This window comes from Arvicanthis niloticus, chromosome 2 (assembly GCF_011762505.2).
Source record: "Arvicanthis niloticus isolate mArvNil1 chromosome 2, mArvNil1.pat.X, whole genome shotgun sequence".
NCBI lineage: Eukaryota > Metazoa > Chordata > Mammalia > Rodentia > Muridae > Arvicanthis > Arvicanthis niloticus.
The window spans coordinates 13550189-13561848 of NC_047659.1; the positions used below are offsets into that span (position 1 = coordinate 13550189).

An 11660-nucleotide genomic window follows, 5' to 3' on the forward strand; every position below is an offset into this window, starting at 1 on the left:
ACTAACTCTCCCATCCAAAGTGCTTAACTTGTAATGAAACAGAGAGAAATCTCTAGCTTTAAAAGGAAAAGTTGTCAAGGGGTATCCCCTGAGTCAAAAGAGAGACTCCAGGAAAGGGCACCTCAGAAACTGGTCAATGTGGGGCAAGCTGGCCAAGCAGGTAAGCCATGGCAGTTCCAGTGACCTCATCAGAAGTCACTTCCCTGGACAATCTCTTGTATCCACTAGAACCCTAGAATCTTCTGTGATGTCACCAGTGTCGTGGAGACACCAACTGCCTGTGAGGTATTCCTTCAGAGCCTCTGGGTTCACAAACAGTCATGTTGTCCATGCTGCTCAGGCTGTTTCGTAGGGACAATACAATACAACCAGAGACCAGACCTAGGCAGAAGGCATTCTGTAAAGCAGGAAGAAGGAGATGGCCCTGGGGAAGACACAGTGAGTCCTGGGCAGTGCATGGGGAAGCTTCCTGGAGGAGGGGCCTTGAATAGGTCCTTACAGGAGAAGGGCTTAGCATCTGGAGCCTCACCATTCCTCAATAGCAGACCCAGAGTCCAGAATTTCTGATGATTACTTTGGCAGAGATCCAAGAATTGACAAGCCTGTAGTTGGTTTGCTGAGAGATCTGAATTTCCTGCTGAATGGCAAAGGATGCCAGGAGAAAGTTCTGTGAGAATAACAAAGACTTGCTCTCAGGAGAGAGTGCTGAAGCATTTCATCCTCAATAGATTCCTGTAGGTTACATGAATATTTGATGCCAAGTACAGAGAGGGATAATCCCCTTGTCAAGTATCAAGGTCTCAGAGACTTTGGTCTGGAACACACATGATGTGGGCTGAATTACAGTCTCGGATAAGTGTAGTAGTGTGTTGTTTCTCATCATGCATTTAAGAAGCAAGGATAGGTGTTGGCTTGTGGGAGATGTTTGATGCTGGTGTTTATGGTCAATTTTTTTTTTTGTGCTAAGAAATACAGACTACATCTTCAGATATAAACTGACAATGCCCTCAATTTCTTCTTGACTGGGAAAGCTTAAGCACATCAGGGTTAGTGGGACTGCAGTAGGGACTGAGCCATATGTTTAGTGATGGTGGTTGGGAGCAGGGACATAGGTGAGGAGTCCAGCTTGAAGATAGCTTTCCTGCCCTTTCAGGAATTCACTGTGTCTCTAGAATTCCCTCTTCCTCAGGCTTCTCTGTGGGAGTAAGTATGGTTTCTCCTTTCCCTGTCGTATTTTCCCTACAAGTTTCCTTGTGTTTCTCTACCTGAAGGGTCTGTTGGGAAAGAGTCCTCCCAAGCCTACACCATCAGTGAGCAGGAGCAGAGAATGAAGAGGTTGGAGAAGCTCAAAAGGGACCTTGAAAGAATGAAGAACGAGAGGGACGAACTCCGGGGCATCCTGGCACTTTATAGTGACAAGGATTTGAACAACAGGTAATCATTATGCCCAGTTCTCAGCTGACTATCTTGGGCCCTCTCTGTTGACCCTAGATTTCCACATATCACAGGAGGCTACAACTCCAGGCTGTCCTCATGTCCAAATGCATTTTGCTGATTGGATATTAGACACAGAACTTGAAGTTCAGACAGGAGTGAAATGGGGTCACAAGCTCTTTTGATTCCTCCAAAAGAAAACTATAGCCTGTGGCATGAATCATTCAGGAAATAGCAGTATTAGTGTGTGAGCTCTTATCATGCATTTTAAGATGCTTGGACTGGTATTGCTTTGTGGGAGATGCTAGCTGCTGTGTGTTTATGGTGAATCATTTTTGTAATTTTCTGGAGCTGCTTTGGGTCCATTTAGTCCTGTCAACAACTGGGAGGCCCTGGTTCTATATGCTGTCCCTCAGTGTGAGTGAGTAGATTTCTGCCAAGTCATCACTGCTTTTCTCAAATTCTGTTCATTTTACACTGGTATAATGTCACATCACTGTATGTATTTGGCATTATGACAGTGCATGTGTGTGTATGTGTGTGTGTGTGTGTGTGTATATGTCTGTGTGTGTGTGTGTGTGTGTGTGTATGTCTGTGTGTGTATTCCACTTAAGGTCCAGGGAGTCTGTGTAGTATGATGGGGCTGGAGAATTTACCTGACTGACTTTTTAGGTAATGATAGTGATGAGGCCATGGAGGGTCACTTGTAGCATCATAACACATGACCTCTGTCCGCACCTCTGATGGGCATTAGAAAATCCTGATATAGGCAGTAAACCCTTTTTCCTGTAAATACTGAAGTTTGGGAATTTATGTAGTGCTAGAACCAAGGATTGAGAAAACCTTGTCTACAAGGTGAAAAAGTGTCATCACAGGTTTAGTTTTGACTCAGGACTGTGGCACAGGCTCCTGGAAAGTTCTTGAAGACCTAATCTATTCCTTCAAGACCCCTCATGAAGCCAAAGCAGGTTAGCTCCCATTTTTTAGTTCCCTAGCTCTACTGTGCCCAGATCAAGTGTAACAAGTTTAATAAGCACCAAGAGGACCCAGTACAAAGGCATCAGGTTGTGGCATATATGGGCTGGGGTAGCTCACGATTCAACTTGAATTGATGTAATCCTTGAATCCTTAGTTCAGGGATTATTTGCTCCTTGGGCCACATTCTTTCACAGGTTCAACTTTGAGATGATGATGCTGGTGACGCAACACGACCAGGTGATGAGCGAGCTCAAAAACATTCCGCAGCAGATCAGTGAGGCCTTGTACAAGTGCCAGGAGTTGACCAAAAATAATCAACTTTACAGGTGAGTGACTAACACTGTTGTTTCCCCAGCACTAGGCACAGAATGTGTCTGCCCATCATTGTCTTTAAAACAAAGTGAAGACTCTGGTTCTATACTGTTTGCCTCTCAACAGGAAGCTTCCTTCCTCAAAGAAAGGCTCTAGGATTGTGACCTCTTGGAATAATTTTGATCAAGTGTGATGAGGCTGCGAGCCCCTCCAATCATTGTCCTTCCAAAGTCAGTATCCTCTAAATAGAAAAGGTGTGCACCTTGATGGAGACATCAATCAACCTTGAGTCTCTGGGGCACTGAAAACACATTTACAGATCTGGTTTGCATGAGACCCATAGAATGATGTGTATCTGTTGGGTCTTCTCTCTTCTCCTAGGGAAGCTTTGCCCTGTCTCTACCTAGACGTGGTTCTCTAATACCAAAGACATATATGCAGTCATGGGTCCCATGTCCTCTTCTGGGAGATACATGAGTCACTGTTGGTGTCAGGGTTTTCAGAAGTACCTTGAGTCTTCTGGAATGTTGCTTTCTTCTGGATTTGACCTTCCTATATGTGAGGTCCCATGGCTACTCTGGTCTGTAGTCTGGGGCTATCTGGGGATCAGGGCCCATGATGAGAAGGGATGGTACTTGGAGAAGTGGGAGGAAGATGGATGGTGCCTGGGAATAATCACCATTTCTTCTTTGTGGTTCAGCATCAGGAACTGTCACCTCCTGACTGAGTCTCTTCATATGAAGAGTGAAGTAAAAATGCTCTGGAATGCAAACAGGCAGCTGCTTAAGGAACAGATTACACTGGAAGTGTGCTCTAAGGAAACAAGGAGGCTATGTGTGGAGGCCAGCATGAAGATCTATGACAAATTTTCCAAGTATATCCAACAGGTAAGATGCATGGAAGATGTTTAGGAGCATGTTGCTCTCATGTCTAACCATAAATAATGTCAAGCCCAGATAACCATCCTCCACCTTGTCCAGGCACTCTCCTAATTCTCATCCAGTTGTTCTGTGATCATTTACAAGACTTTCTTTGGAGTTAGGCACTCTCAAAAACTAGATGATTGGCAAGCACACCCTCCTGATCAACTACAAGCTGAAGTTCATTAAGATAGATGGGGTGAACACACATTACACTCCTACATGCCATTGTACTAGAGGGGTTTTATGTGGCTGCCTCCTTTGCAGTAGCACAGAACATTGAGTGATGAAGTCAGGGCCTGTAGCTGGTTTGCTTTGGACCCATGACTCGAGCTGCATATATAGGGGAGGATGGCCTATTCAGATGTAGGTGGGAGAGGAGGTCCTTGGTCCCATGAAGGCTAGATGCCCCAGTGTGGGAGAATTCAAGGGCATGTAGGTGTATGGGGGGGTCAGTGGTGGTATATCCTCATTGAATTAGGAGTAAGGGGATTGGAAAGGGAGTTTCTGGGTGGGGAAGATGAAGAGAGGGGATAACATCTGAAATGTAATAAAATATCTAACAAAAATTATTTAAGTAAAAAAAAGGTGGGGTGGAGGGCTTGTGTCTTTTCTCTTCCTCAACCCCTGAATTGCAAGATGGTCTCCTAACTGAGCCTAGACCTTGGTTCATACTGACAGAGCCTGACAGATAGCTCATCAGTCCTGGTTTCTGTCAGTGTCGCTAGAGTTCTTTCCTGTAGCTTGTATTCAGGAGCTGACTGGATGAACAGGGATGTTTGAAAGACTTCTCTCAGGCCTGAGAGTTGGGGTGAGAGATGTGAGGCTTCAAGAAAATGATTTCTCAAACTATCTCAACCTAGTCTGCAGAAGTTACTAAGTTTATTGTAGTCCCCACGGGATGGATTACAGTGTCCTGTGTCTCACATGAAACATTAGATATTCACAGTCGACGTTCAGTGGTTCCTCCTGCATTTTGGTCTCCTTACTGTTTCCTGCTCACTTATGATTTCTGGTATGTGTGTGTGGGGATGGGGGTCATATGCATATCTGAGACAATACGTATATTGATGCGTGTGTTGAGTGGCCAGTTAATTCCATGTGGTTTTGATCAGTCTTTCTGTTTTGGTTAAGCTGTCTGACCAGCATCTTTGAATCTTCTGTCATCTCCCAGGCAGAGCTCCTGTAATTGCTTTGTCTCAACTAACTGCTACAAGTATTCATTACTCACAGAGAGGAAAAACATGTTTACATGTTTCACTGTTTTGAGTTTTCCTGTTGCTGATGTAAGAAAACAATTTCTTAACATGGAAGAAGCTAATGCTGTCTGCTTCCGGTTTCAGACACACAACTTGGCCCACTGTGCCTTCTTATGAGCTTTCTTGTCATTCAGCTGAAAATCAGCAGGGAAAGGAGGAGGGCGTTTGTTTGCCAGGATGGGTCTTACCCAAGACACCTAGGCTCCACATAACCCACAGTTGAGTTATTCAACCCTTTATCAAACAAACAGAACCCATGTTGCCAACACTTAAAAGTCAATAATTTCACATTTAGCCTAGCCCACCCTTCTGAAATCTTACCATGTGACTTCAGTTTCTACTTCCCTGTCCTTTTTTTCATTCATTACAATTTCCTAACCCGGGGTTTGGAGGCCCACCCATGTGAGGAACAACCAGAAAGCAGACATGTAACTCTTGTAAGCACAGCAGGATATGGGGCACAAAGGGGTGCTCAGCAACAGCTGGCTGCACACATTAGACAAAAGGTGGCCCCAAGGATGTCCTATTCAAAGGAAACTTATGGACCTGAACACCAGCCTCTTGTTCTAAGATGGGAGTGTGGGGCTCACCACAGTGTCAGTGTCAGTTCACTTTGCATCAAGGAAACATGAAACAGAGCAGCAGGTCATCATGCTGCTACACCTAGCTCAATAGAACAAAAGGAGACAAATAGTGGTGTAAAGTCAGATTGTCAACTATTGGTAGTGGGAAATCTATTTATCACTATTGAAACTGGTTATAGAGGGAAATCTATTTACCCATATTGAAATCACTTGTAAGAAAAACAAACACTTTAGTACATGGAGCTGAGTAGGAGGCTGCTGTGTCAAATCCATGGGCCTGAGAGCCAACAAGGGTGGCTAAGGGGTCTGTGTCCACCTCTCTGCTCTTGGTGGATAGTGACTGCCTGCTCGAAGGTCAGGTGGGCCTCATTGCATCTTCTCAGCATCCTAGTTTGTTTTCCTCATTACCTCCTACCATTTTTCCAACTTTGCCTAAGCTTGACTCAGTTATCCTTGACCTTGGAGTTTGTCCTGGGTATAAACTCTGTGAAACACTGAGTTGCTTGGTGTTGCATCTGCATCAAGCAGAAGGCCATACCTATGATGAGGTGCTAGAACAGGGCTGCCTCAGACAGCCCCTTAGGCTCCTGGTAGTCTAAAGCACTCACCCTGTGTTCTGTCTGTAGCACTCTGTAAAGACTGTCATTCAGAAGTGATTTGCTTTGAGTTAAAATCATCCTCAAGGGGGGCTGGAAGAAAAGAGGAACTTCAGACATGGCTGATGATATAAAATGGGGCAGCCCTGTGAGAAGCCATGTACAACTCTTCAGAAAGTGTCCTAGTTTCTGTAGTCCCCATTGACCCAGTTGACTCCAGAACAAGAAGTAGGTGTCCACAGAGAAATTAGGGCACCTCATGGTTGTAGTGGTACTTCACAGAGTTGCCCTGAAGTAGAAAACTATCCAGAAGTTCTTCAGTCAAGGAGCGAACAAGTATACTGTAGTCCAGCCCTTCCATGGACTATTGCCTAGGGTGATCATACAAACCACCATTTTGTCTTGAACTAGTTAGACATATTTTCCACAAATTATCCCGGACAGGATCTCCTTATGTGAAGAAAAGTCCTCACTTTGCATCGTGGTTACAGAGATTTCCTAGTTGTCTGGCCTCATAGCTTTGGTTACAAAACCACACAGGCTGTGGAAAATGGAGGGCCTGTTGAAAGATGCTGCTAACTTTAGAATCCCTGAGAAACAGTGAGCAACAGGCAGTAACTGGCTTGTCCACCCTGATCCCATGTGCCTTTGCTGGGAACCAAGCCGACTCTGCACAGCCTTGGGAACTTCCTAAGCAGGCTTGCATAGCAGGCCAAAACCCCATATTTCCATCCTTTGTTTATTAGGGAAAAGCATTTATTTTATTGAGCTGTCTATAGGCTATGCCTACTATGTTCGTTGTCCCATTCAAGTTTCTTTTTTCTTTTTCTTTTTAAAAATGTACTCAGATTGTGTTTGTGAGTACACTCTCATCAGACACACCAGAAGAGGGCATCTGATTTTACTAAGATGGTTTGTAGGCTACCTTGCAGTTTTGGGGAATTGAATTGAGGACTTCCAAAAGACAAATCAGCTCCTAATCACTGAGATCTCTCTCCAGGATTTTGTCAATTCAAGGGTTTATTTTCTTATGGCTTTATAGTGTCCTGGATGATCTCTTATATTAACATGAACAGGGAAAGTCAAAATGTTTCTGCAACTGTATGTATGAACATGTGCTTGTGTGTGTTCAGAGAATGTGTGTGTCTGTCTTTGAGTGTGATTGTGTGTGTGTCTATGTATGTGTTTAGTGTGTGTGTGTGTGTGTGTTGTGTGTGTCCATTGCTGGGCTCAAACAATGCAGGAATCATTTTGCTGTCTCTGAGATATGAGGTACTAGGATGGGATAGCAGGAGCCAAGAAGATTTCCTATACCTGTATAACTGTATTTTTGGGTCTCAGGCCTTCCACATGATTCTCTGCCTCAGTCACCTAGGAGAGCTCAGAATATTGTTCTGATCTAGTTTAAAAGAAATCCTGGCCATGATCATTCTTGTGATCCACAGAGTTTGTGTCGATTGTGTACTCTTTCTTCCCTTCTGAGCTCTCTGGTATGACCTGAGCCTATTGTCCCTTAAGTCACCCCACAAATAATACACAGTAACTATAAATATAGCAGGGGTATCCTTTTTCCTTCATGAATATTTGTTTTAAAGTTCAAGGCTTTCCCTTGGGAAGATTTGCATGCAGCACACTCTTGCTGATTATAGTATCTCTTCAGTGAGCATGGATTTCCTGTGAGATGGTTTCTCTGAAGAGTCACAGATGGAGGGGTTCACAAGTAGAACCAGGCAGGTTCCTGCACTCCAGATATAATAAGGAGCCTTCACTTCAATGGTCGCTAGGTTCCCTAGAAGGTCCTCTGTATAGTGTTTGATTCAGACATTGCTACACAGTTATTTTTCAGTATAATATATATGGACCATTGGAGAAATGTGGTGTTTTATTCTAACTCCAGTACAGTGTGTAGTTCACTGTTCACTTTTAAGCCATTTTTTAAATCTGAGAAAAAATCCCAGGCCCAGGTGCTCTGTGGCCTTTCTCCTTTGGGGATACAGGGAATGACATTAGGCTGAAAGGTCATACTGGAATTGTCCTGCTCAATAAAGCTGGTGTTTGTTGGATAGCTGACATGGCAGGTCCTCAACAGGCCTTTGTCTCTTCCTCCCCTAGGTCTGAAATACTCCTCCTGAAGCTTAAACAGGCAGACCAGGTCAAGATTTCCTCAGACACAACTCTTCACAAGGAGAGCACATGTTGACTATGATTGTTACCATCATTGGCAGCCTTTAGACAATATTTTCAAGGCCAGTAACAGGCTGTAGGTCTGTGCTGTAAAATCTGCAGATAAAGAATGCTTCTTAGTTTAATTATAATGTTTTGGATTTGGTTAGAATTTTGATTGCTTTGAGTATGTGGTTTCCTTGTTTCTTTTGAAGTTTTGTTGTTTATTTTTGTTATGTTATTAATTTGTTGTTTTACTAATTTTATTTACTATATATATTGACTCCCCCACTTTAAGTTGGTATTGAATAAATTTAATGTATTTTCATGGATAAAATGTAATCACTAATTTTTCCCTCATGAGACCTTCTGTATTCATGTGTGGTTCACTGTCTTCTAACACTGGAAGTATGAGGCAGGAATGGACATCTTCAAGTAGCATGTGGCTTAGGCTTCATTATTAGTTCCCAGCCAGTCATAGATACACAGAAAATTGTGCTTTTGATATGGATAGTGTTTCAAAATCTGTGGATCCCAACTTCATGATGAAAAATGTATCCATGCTGTATCTTTGTTGTTATGAATTTTGCTATTTAAAAATGTACTATTATGTGGATGATTAAGTTGAATAAAGTAGAAACACAAGTGTATTTCTCTACTACATCCCAAGAAATAAAAATATTCAATAAATGAGTATAAAGAAATCAGTAATCATGGAGCTGTATGCCTCTTGTTTCTTGAAATATAGCATCACTTATGAATTCCCAACAGAGATAATGAATTTCAAGACCCTTTTGGAGATGTTGGTTATTTTTTTTTTTAGGTTTGATTTTTTATCCTTTCTTTATTGTTGTTCTAATGATAATAATGGTTTCTTTTTCTTTTTGCTCTTGGTCTGGACAATGTATTTGATGCTTTTATAAAAATTTGTTTTTTTATAAAATAATTTGGAGGCATTGTTTCTGTTTTTGAGTTATTCTTTTATATGTATGTTAGTTTTTCCTGCTGTAGGTTTTTGCACTACATGCTTGCAAGTCCCCAGAGGCCAGGCCAGAAGAGGTCAGTGGATTTCACCTGAGTTGAAGTGACAGAGGATTGTTAATCATTGCTCTTTAGGTCCTCTGAGAAAGAAATTCTCAAGTGGATAAGCCATCTGTCAAACCACTGCCTGGACTTTTGTCCTTCCTTGAGTGGTGTATTATCTGCACTGGCTCACACCCAATCAAAGAGTGAAAGATTCTTGAGACCTGTAGGGTCACATTCTCTGGGGTAGGCATGTTCAGTGTTTAAACTTTGAGGCCTCCATGTAGGGCATTAGAGTGCTTCCTGATCATGCGTCTGGATATCTTATTGTTAGGGTTGGAGTTGATCTCTCATGTCTCTTCCTGCATGACAATGCAGATTGGGTTTATCAGATGAACTGCAGAATTGAGAACTCTCCTAAATGTGGTAAATAAATAATGTTAAAGTTCCATCAAAACAGTGTTTAGAGTAAGCGTCATACAAACCCAGGGAATGGAGCCTGCAGCAGTGGACACAGGAGTGTGGTGGTGAGTATTTCAGTTCAAGACTAGCAAGGGAGAGGGATGGTAGATGTTGCCAGTATATTTTTCATGTGGTCTGGAAATTTCATCTGCCATCTTTTAGTTTTGAATTTAGCTTATTTATAATTTAAAATTGAAAGTAGAATGCAGACATATTTTTCTTGCTTCTCATTTCTAGATCCACTAATTATGATCAGTTGTAGGCTGATCAGGACGCTATGGGTAGGTAGTCAGATCCTGAATAGCAGATGTTGTCTTTGGTTGCCTCCAGGATCTGAAGGTAAGTCCCCATTGCTGAAGATGCTTTAGATTTTAACATAAGACTTAAGAATTCAAGCAAGTTCTGACCCAGAGCTTCCACTCTGAGTAGTTTTCACACTACGAGAGGGTGAAATGTAAGCTGTAAAGACAGGAAAGCAGTCAATACTTCTACCTACAAAGCCAGTGAACCACAACATGGCAAGTTCTCTCCAAAGATGTAAAAGTGGCACTTATATCTTGGGGTAACCAACAACTGTCTAATTGGACTCAAGGAGTGCTCAACAGGAGGGAAATGACAACTGTCAACCTAGCCAACTGTTTGTGAGTAGTCAGGACATGAGTCTTGGGGAACATGCTACTGCAGCTTTCCTAAACCAGCACAAATCCTAACTGTATTCTGAGTACTTATCCTTCTATCCACGGATAAGTAAGGCTCTCACCCTTTATAAGGAAGCTTCTTATTGCAGCAGACAAAGACCATACTCATCAAAATGCAAGTAACCACTGATTGTAGGCTGCCCAGCACCATCTGATACATGTACAACACAATCCCTATACATTATGCTGTGGGGCCATCTCAGAAGTGGGGGCAGAAAGGTTGTAAGAGTCTGAGGACTAGCAAGTCTGCTGTGAGACTTTGTTTTCTTGATATCACAAGGAAGCCACATCCATTGATATCTCAACAATATGGCTGCTAAAATGAGACCTGAACAATGATGACATCTGCTGACATGCCAACATGGATGGAGTAGTCTCACATGGTTCCAGCAATAAATAAAGAGCTGTGGGCAATTAACAGCAGCTGAGAGAGGTAGAATTAGTGTTCCCCAGGACGAGCCCTCATACTGGTTATCTATTACACAATAGACATCTCTAATGAATAACAAAACATCACCAAGTAGACAACAATACATGGACTTATCAGGCTACACCTTATATTTATTCTAGTGTGTATAACAATGGTAATTTTGAAAAAGAGACTGGTAGTTGCTAGTGAGTAGGACAACAGGGTGTGTTGAATGAAGAGGCGGGAATGTTATAGATATATTTTAATTAAAAACCAATAAGAAGGAGACATGGAGAAAGCTCGAAAGTTAGCTGTTGCTGGAATTCCATTTACCCTTCTCCTAATTGGCTAGACATGAACAAGCAGCTTTACATGTCTGTCATCACATTCTTCCACTCCATGATGACCCAATAGTGAACCCAAAAATAAGGACTTGTCTAACTTGCTTTTTGTTCAGGGAATCTGGTTGCAAAAAAGGAAAATAGTGACTAAGGCACAGATCCATCTGACCCTTGTAAGACCCATCCTTACCTTGGTATGTCTCTAATTTGATCTGTCCTAGATAATATTCGAAGGCTGTGCATAAGCCAAGGCAACTCTTGTGAAAGAAAGCATTTCACGAGGGCTCAATCAGTTTCAGGAGTTTAGCACATTATGCTCTTGGTGGAGGTAGTATGTCAATATGCTGTCAGACACTGGAGCACTGGTAGAGAGCACATTCGGAGCTGTAGGCATCGAGCAGGTATAGAAACTGGGCTAGCATGAGCTTTTGAAACCTCAAAGTCCATCTTCTAGTAAGGACACACCTCATAATTCTTTTAA

The 11660-nt window shown here is 42.5% G+C and overlaps 1 protein-coding gene across 1 annotated transcript in view; it reads left to right on the plus strand.

The window, feature by feature from the left end:
• The first annotated feature begins 320 nt into the window (after nucleotides 1-320).
• The window catches only part of LOC117702866 (disks large homolog 5-like), a 15466-nt gene continuing 4126 nt past the window's right edge, over nucleotides 321-11660 (plus strand). The window contains exons 1-4 of the mRNA XM_034494079.2: nucleotides 321-438; nucleotides 1272-1434; nucleotides 2607-2738; nucleotides 3425-3611. Of these exons, the coding sequence (XP_034349970.1) occupies nucleotides 321-438; nucleotides 1272-1434; nucleotides 2607-2738; nucleotides 3425-3611 (600 nt within the window). The remainder of the gene's footprint in view (nucleotides 439-1271; nucleotides 1435-2606; nucleotides 2739-3424; nucleotides 3612-11660) is intronic.